General features: G+C 38.3%; 1 protein-coding gene across 6 annotated transcripts; it reads right to left on the bottom strand.

Annotated features, from left to right (window-relative positions):
• Window positions 1-303: 303 nt before the first annotated feature.
• Window positions 304-7,192, bottom strand: LOC118334575 (serine/arginine-rich splicing factor 11-like). 6 transcript variants are annotated; one of them, XM_035670520.1, is made up of 12 exons: window positions 6,878-7,192; window positions 5,909-6,042; window positions 3,256-3,467; window positions 2,710-2,787; window positions 2,576-2,613; window positions 2,300-2,433; window positions 2,110-2,194; window positions 1,892-2,011; window positions 1,713-1,802; window positions 1,528-1,611; window positions 1,048-1,213; window positions 304-815 (listed from the first exon to the last, which is right to left on the bottom strand). In XM_035670520.1, the coding sequence occupies exons 1-12, from the start codon at window positions 6,997-6,999 to the stop codon at window positions 720-722; spliced, it is 1,359 nt and encodes a 452-aa protein (XP_035526413.1). In that variant the 5' UTR covers window positions 7,000-7,192; the 3' UTR covers window positions 304-719. The 6 variants fall into 6 exon arrangements, with proteins under 6 accessions (XP_035526413.1, XP_035526411.1, XP_035526412.1 ...); XM_035670518.1 differs by having other exon boundaries at window positions 304-911; window positions 6,878-7,191; XM_035670519.1 differs by having other exon boundaries at window positions 304-911; window positions 3,352-3,467; window positions 6,878-7,190.
• Between the last annotated feature and the right edge of the window lie 1,484 nt (window positions 7,193-8,676).

The following is an 8,676-nucleotide window of genomic DNA, read 5'->3' as shown; positions in this document are numbered from 1 at the left end:
TGCAAAACCTGAAGATATTCAGTTTACTCTTAATTAAGATGAGGACAATTTTACATTTGAGAAGCTGGAATCATCAAATCTTTTAGCTTGAAAATTACAATTATAAAATAGATATAAAATGACTAATCATATCACTCAAGCTCCCATCCGCTGATTGGGTTCATCAACTATTTCTCAATAGTTTTTTTCTTGAAAATGTATAATTGTGATGTAAAATTAAGTACAGTTACTGTAACTGAAGGTTTTATCCACATGAACCCGCCCCTCCTTCCAAATGCCATGCAGAACCATAAAGTAAAAGTCTTTGTTCTCCAAATAGGCTTTATTATAAAAGAAATCCTTGATAAAACAAACTCATTAACAGTTCCAAGAAGGTGGGGAAGATGCCTGAGCAACACACCACAACGCTAAACAAACGTAAAGATTCAATATGTGAGGAAGTAACAAAACCTGACAACACAAGCTCAAGAAAAGCAAAACAAGCCTACTTCCAGTTTTAAACCGATTACATGTGTAGAGGGCACAGGGGTACTTTAAAGCAATGTGACAATGTCTTTGGGCAAAACTGACAATTCTGCATTGTATATTTGCAAAGAGTAAACCACTTCTGTGCAGAAAATCTATATAATTCACTTCACATTTTAGATTTACCCCAGTGGGGGGAAAAAAACTCACAGCCAAAACGGAGGGATAATGTGGGACAAAGCAGGACGGAGGACTTAGTCGCTGACATCCATGTCCTCTTCGTGGTGATCGTCTGCTCCGTTAACTTTGGCCTGCTTCACAGACCTCGCAGTGCCGTTACCTTCCACAGACTGGGGAGACAAAGCAGAGTCATCAGAATCCTTCCTGTCCTCTCGCTCCTTCTCGCTGTCATAGCCTTGTTCCTCTTCATCATAATCCCTGGTGATCTGTGAAAGGAAACCAATGGATGTGCCATTTTAAAGCATAAAGCATAAACACCCCCCTGAGTCTGGTTTACGTCAGAAAAAGCAAAGCTCCCAGTGTGTAGGAATGAAGACTGCGTGTCAAATATACTATACCAACCTTGACATCTCCTTTCTCACCATCTGACTTCCTCTCTCGCTCTCGTTCTTTGTCTTTACTTTTCTTTTTCTTGCTGGTGGAGCGTTCATGTTCCTCGCGACTGCGCTCTTTTTCTATCTTGCGGTCCCAGTCCCTTACCTTATCCTTTTTCTTGTCCTTCTTGTGTCTGTAAAGGGAAGAGAGGAAAAGTCTTGTCCTGGATGTACCCACACAAAGGATATTTGGTTTATTTGGTCTGGAACAGTTATAAATTATTTTTATGACAGTGTCGTATGTATCCTGACTGAACTGGTAAATTATTGATTGGACTGTTTTACTGCCCTGATACCAAATTATTTGCATAAATACAAAAGTTGCTTTTAAGATTTCTTACTGGACGGATTTAATGTTGATGCTAAAATCACACAGTTACTATGACAAAATCCTGTAGTTGGTCCACTTTGCCTTCACACCACAAACTGCACCAGGTTTCACACCAACCTTCGAGGAGATGGAGACTTGGAAATTTTTCTTCTAGGAGATTTTTTAGGGGATCGGCTTCCGCTTCGACTTCTCTTGCGTCTCCTGTTTCGAAGAACAGGACAAAAAGAACTTAGAAAACTGAAAATAGATATAGCGTATAAAAGTTTGTATACATTTTCACATGTAACCTTTGCTGTACTCACCGGCTCCCGCTGCGCGACCTCCTGGCTGTGCTGTAGCTTTTCGGTGGTGTTTTGGATTTTCTTCTTCCCGAATCATCTTTCTTTCTGTCTCTATAGATAAATCTTATGTAAGACCTCAGACAGGCTCAATTCCATCTTTAACAATCATGGTGATAAAGCAGGCTCAACAGTTAACCCACCTGGATCTGCTTCGAGATCGCCTGCTTCGGTCTCTGGAGTGGGTGCGTTTCCTGCGCGGACTTTTGGAGCGTCTCCTGTTTCTGGAGTTCGACCGTCGCTTTGATCTGCTCCTAGTTCGCCTGCAACCATTAAGACCATTTCACTTTATTCTCAAAACACAAAAAGCTTCTCCATCTCAACTCTTCATATTATTAACGTAGGTTATCTATCTATCTACCTGTGTCTTGACCGTGATCTGGACCTTCTCCTTCTGGACCTGGACCTTGTCCGGGACTGAGCTCGCCCCTTTTTGTTCTCCTTATCTGCAGAACAGAAAAACAGACATTGCTTAGTATTGTCAAGGTTTTCTCTTGTCAATTTACAAAGGCTCTTTTCACAAGGCAAAAACTAGGAAAATAACAACTTACTTCCAGGTTCAATAGCAGCAGAAATGAGCGACTGGGCCTCTCTGACTCTCTTCATGGCCTCTTCGATTTCTTTATTTGATGCGTCAGCCTTCAGGCTCGCACTCAGGTTTAAGCCCGCAGCCAAAGGATTCAATCTAAACAAAGGAATATTAATTAGTTGACTCATCATTTCTACAAATACACCGACACGTCTATTTTTTTTACTCTGCAATTTAAAACTGCCTCCAGGCACAATTTACAGAGGACTTCTCAAGGAGCGTCTTTATAATGACTTACTTTGGATCTGTCATGAACTTTAACAGCTGATCAGCCGCCTGTAAAAAAAACAGCAGGAAGAACGTTTGTCAGACATACTGCATATCTAACTTCACAAGTTTTATAAGTCAGTGTCATTCAAGCAAACCTCTCACCTGGGGATTCATATTGGCTCCTGGGAATCCAAATGCAGCCATTGCATCCATGTTCGGAGCTCCAAAAGGGTTTCCCATCTGGAATGAAAACAAACACGTTGGTTGTGCCTGCCTATTGTTGTATTGACCTTCATTATTCACCCACCTATTGAAATCATTTTTCTGATTGCTTAAAAGAAACTCAAATTACACCAAAACGACACTGAGGTGAGACTGTTAAGAGAATTAACTTTAAAGCTAACATGAGCAACAAGTTCTTTAAGTGCTCAGACACAAATGCCATTAGAACATCTGGAATTTACATGACAAACTGAGCAAACTCCATGTTCTGATGAAGATCATGCCATATGATCCAAAGCTGCAGAACTGCTACCAAATGGACTTTGAGGTGAAATTGTTTCATCAACTAAAATAACGGAAGTTTCTCTATGGTCCAATATACTCTTGGTCAGAATAACAACACATACAAATGTCTGGTAGAAATGCAGCCACACTGTGTTCACATCACATTTACAAATTGTATAAAACAGACAACAGCAAATTTACGTTTGAATCATTTTCTGTAAGGTCCTGCAGTAGCTGATGGATGATGATAGATGTTCCCATAGTCAGAGAATTTGTACTAAACAGCGCATTTCTTACAGCTGGATTGGAGATGGGATTGGGCGTCGGAAGAAGTCCTCCTCCTGGCAGAATTCCTGCAACAGCGTTTGCTGGCGCCAACAGTGATAAAGCTTTCGCCTCATCTGGAATAGATCCTACAGGAAAATGAAAACAGGCATTAGGAGAGAACTTCACACACATAAACTACAGAGAAGACATTTTGGAAAAGGCAAAGAAAAAAAGTCTTCACACTGCATTTCTCCAAATTAGGTTCAACAAAATGGTTACCTTACAGATCAGAGAAGAGTTCCCTTAATTCAACATAATCATTGCAGTGACATAACTAATGCTGGAATATATCACACTACTCCAATGAACACTGCCAAGAATATATCACCTGAACGTGTTTTTTAAGTCATGAACCAAACGTTAGCAAGCACAGCTGCTTCTCCAGTTGGGTGTGCCCTCAATTTTCATTTAGACGTTTACTGAAACAAGCGACTCACGTTGGCGGCTTCGCTACTAAAAGCACACAGAGAAAAATCGAGATACACACAACAGAGAGAATTTTAGGGATTTGGCAAGAACACTATACAAGCTATCAGTGTCTACTTACCAAAAACACAAACGTCAGATATACTCAATGACAATAGCAGAATTCAGGGTGGGTAGCGTACCTGCTGTACATCATTATTCTAGTATCCTTACCTGCCACCGCATCAATTAACCAAACCAAAGCAGCAAACCTGGTTTGATTAATCTGCGCTACCAATGAAAAGAATATTTTTTATTTTCTTTATTTGCAATATGCCCTTGATTTTATTTTTAAAATGGCCCAAATTAACAAAAAAAACACCGTATAATCATCACACAGTAAATCCAGCCCAAAAACAACTCTTTCACAAAAATACATGACCTTAATACGAACACACAACAATGACAACATTGAAATAAAAAAAGCAGACTGAAGAGAAATTGCTGCAGGAGACAAAACTGTTGGATGGTATTTTCAGCAGGGCCTGGTATACAGGACTGGCTGAGCCAGGAAAAAGAACTGTAAAACACAACAACAAAAGAAGACCACTGTTAAAGAGAATATATTTTACTAACATTGTGTCATGTCAGGTGGGCATCTAAGACAACTTACGATGAGATTTAGTATGACTATTATGTAAGACAACCAATCACTGACTAGTTTTCTCTCTGTTAAGTCCCAAAATTAGCTGCTCACATATGGTTAAGTATGTCTGTGCAGTGTCTTCTGTAATCATTCACCCCCAGCATCTTCGTAGAATTTTTTTGCCACCATACCAAAATAAATGCTTTTGAAAGCTTTTTCTTCCGAGACTTAATTTACATCGTTTTCTCGGATAGGGCTGGTGAGATTCAATGTTTTGGTTTTTGTCAACCAATCCCATGAAAATACCAACACCAACAATGTGGTAGTCCATCTCTCAATACTTTCTACTTCTATACCTTGTTAGGGACTATTTTCAGTGGCGGATTAATACACATTAGGTATGCTAGCTAATATTACCTGGTGCAGGACGATGCCTGTGTTAGTGCCTGCATTCATTATAATGGACAAACATGTCATCTAGTGCACAGGTCACTCACTGATGTACTTTTAATGGTCTTTTGGTCTTCGTGGGATTTGTTAACAAAAAATAATAAAGAATACTGCCAGCCTTAACCATTAGGGAGATGCTGTAGCCATGAAATGAATGGCTAAGCAGCGTTCAAAAGTGTTGCAAAACAATGCAAAATGACCACTGTTTCAGGGTATGTCCACGATATCTGACCTTTATACTCTAAACCACCTAGAAAAGATAAATTAGACAGAAGGAAAGAGAAAGAGAAGGCAGAGAAAGAAAGAGGACACAAAAAGAGTGGGGTGGGGACTTGAATGCTTGCTGGCCTTTGAAAATGCCTATAATCCCCTGTTGGCAGGCAGAGGACCACTTTCAGCCATCAACGAGGGGGCTGCTTTTGCCTTCTTCACTACAAAAATCACATACACACACACACATACACACACACAAATAACAGAGAGAAGTTTAACAGGGGAAAGTCCAATATGGGGGAGAAAAATAAAATGCATATGGTTAAGAGTTTAAACAACTTGACTTTTGAATTTTGAGGTGTCTGCGGCGCCTGCAGTTTGGGAGTATTCAACTCCTACTCTGTAAAGCAGATTTTGGTATACTGCACTTTCTAAATACAGGACAAATGGTTGTTGTAGGCAGAGACATACAGCATGATATATATTTCCCCAAAGACATAAAATCCAGTTTTATTAAGAAATTATCATTGTGGTGGTAAAACAGGTATGGGAGGTGCTACCACAGTATACCAAGAATCTGCTGCTTTAAGAACATCTTATAGACAACAGGAGGGAACGGCATTACCAGTATCATTCAAATTATCTCATAAAGCTCACATAAACAGGCCAAGGTGAGTGGACTTGTGCAATTCACAAATGGGATAAATGAAATCCTTTTTTTTTTTTTTTACTCTTTTACATTTTCACTATTCAAGAGTTATGCCATTCAATCAACACTGACCACTCATACAAGAGAATAACGATGAGACAAACCTTCAGCAAACGGGACCACGATCAACGCTCTGTCCACAAACACGGTGTTAGTCAGATGCTGAGACACTCCGACAGACTCTGGCTCCTGGAACTTCACAAAGCAAACCCGCGATGTCATCGGCATCGGGGAGTCACTGTTGAGGAAGTCAAAATATTACCATTATTATTGCAAAAGTGCAATCTTTCAGTGCATCTTTGGTCTTTTTGGCCCAGTCTTTGTTTGGATATTTGGTGTTGAGGTGAACTAAAGGTAATGGAAAGAAATCAAGTTACGTAATATTGTGATACTTGGATTAGGTTACTGACTACGTTTAATAACAGGTTATTACCCTCCCAACCCTGCCACGGACATTACGCAAGGTTTGAGTCCCATCCATGATTCCCATAAACATCAAGGCCAGGATCAGTGCTGTTAGCTGGTTTCTCACTTTTAGATTTTGTAATCTTATCAATGTTTTTAGTTAAAAGTTAAAAAAATCATGATAGTAAGGGGAAATTATGAGATATTAGGTAAAAACTGTGACATTGTATGGCAAAATAGAAATCTGTCAGAAGTCAAACTTTTGTCTTTCTTATGATGGCGTTAGTAATGACATATTCATATTTTGAGTATTTTGTCTATCATCCTTTGTTATGATGTATGATGATTCAACCAAAACACTACATTAATGTTACAACCCAAAATAACATAAGAAATTACATATTCGTTACCCCACTTAATATTTTAACTTCATTACTTGCTAACTTTACAGTGTAAAGAAACATTAGTGAAACCTCAGTTGGTGTTTGTTGGTATAATATAATAATATAACGTAAACATATTATGTAACTTACTGGTATTTAAGGCCTACGTTAACGTTACGTTTCTGTTCTGCTAAGGTAACGTTAGTTATCAAAAAAACAAAAACACACACACAGTTAACCAGTGGCACTGATGTTAACCAGTAAATCACCAGCTAGTCAACTCACTCTGGTGGAAATAACTTCATTTCTTCGATGGTTCCCAAAAACCCGAACAGTGTTCTCATCTGCTCCGATGTTGTGCTTGGTGACACGTTCGTCACCTGGACCACCTTCGTGCTGTAATTCATTTTCCCCCGATTAAACCCCGTTTGGACAACAACAACAACGCGCCGTTAACAACTCAGTTAAACATTAAAGAGACAGTTATCCAGCGGGTATTAAAGCAGCTACTGTGCAGGTTAGCGAGCGAGTAACATCAACAGGCTGTAGCTTTACGCCGCCATATTGTCATCGTCGAACCAAGTGCGCATGCGTGTAGTTGCGCCGTTCACGATGCTGGAAGAGTTCACTTCTTCTTCTACGCACAAAATGATGTGTTATTGCTCCGTCGTTTAACTAGTTCCACAGTTTTTAACGTTTGAACGTCATTCACACTTAAAAACACTGTAGACTATGACATTATTACTTATATTATTTTATTACTGCTTAGCACAGTCACTGTTTGACTATTTAATACTCTACTTGCATTATATATTGCACAATATATATATATTATATTATATTTTCCCATCCCTGTTGTAACCTGTGCAATATTCTGTAGCAATAACATATGTATGAAAGCTGTATATAGTGTACATACAACTCTTATTCTATTTTTTGTTGTGTCTTTTTGTCTTGTGTTCTTTTTCTATTGTTTTTTTTATTTAATGTGTATTTTTCTTGTCTGTTGTGTTTTATCTGAAGCTGAAGCAAGTGGATTTCACTAGTGTGGGATCAATAAACTCTATCTTATCCTATCTTATCTTATCTTTATCTTATTCAGATATTTGGATAACTGTCATAAATTCCCAAATATTCAACGTTTTTCAGGGAATTTAGGGAATTAATGAGTAGACATAATGTTCACATTTGACACATTTTAGGTGGATTATGAGTTAGTATGGTTTTGTCAAACAGTATAAACATTGTTTTCCAGACTGACTGAAAGTATTTGCAGTATATTGATATTGATATTGATATTAGTTTTTTTCAGAGATATTTTTATTTATTTTTTAATTTTTGTTTTCAGTTTAGTTTAGTTTCAGTAGATTTCCAGAGTGGGTTTGCTCGTTTAGTTTTTATCAGTTTCAGTATTAGTCTTTTTACGAAAGTATTTGTCAGGGCCAAGATTTAAGAAATTCAGAATAGGAATTACAATACAAACACATTTAGTATTCAATAACTGACACTTTCTTTCTTATTAATAGATTATCATAAAAAAGCCTGGGCCTGTTTTATATTGCTGATTAAAGTCAGTCCACGTGTTGGCTGGAGGAGCCACATCACAACTCCACTGACAAAACAGCTTCTGGTGAAACTCTCTCTACTAATGGTGTTTTTTCCCAGGAGAAACAATGCAGCGTTTGTCTTCAGGCTACGTCGAACATAATCCCTATACCTGGATTATAGTTGCACCGAGACAAGCAAGTTAAGGCATTTTGTGTTCAGACCAAAGAACCACTGGCCCCATTTCTTCCAATTAGCATTGTGTGTAACGGTCATATTGTTCCAGATCCTCTAATAATAGCAGGGAAGCTTTATTGTTATTGTTTCACAATGATTCTGATCCCCTACTATTTTATTAAAATAGAAAACACTATTTAATCTAAAATAACATTGTTGTTATTGTTTTATTGTGAGTGATGTACTAAGAGGTTGGCGAATTAAGGCTTAATCCAGATTTTTTTCTATAAATTCACACCTCTAGAAATCAAAAAGTGTGCCACTAACACTCATGTAACCAAGGCTGTCAATTCGTCAAATGT

The sequence above is a fragment of the Morone saxatilis genome, unplaced genomic scaffold (assembly GCF_004916995.1).
Source record: "Morone saxatilis isolate NCDOM2014 unplaced genomic scaffold, NCSU_SB_2.0 Contig23, whole genome shotgun sequence".
Lineage (NCBI taxonomy): Eukaryota > Metazoa > Chordata > Actinopteri > Moronidae > Morone > Morone saxatilis.
This window is presented reverse-complemented; position numbering and strand designations above follow the sequence as displayed.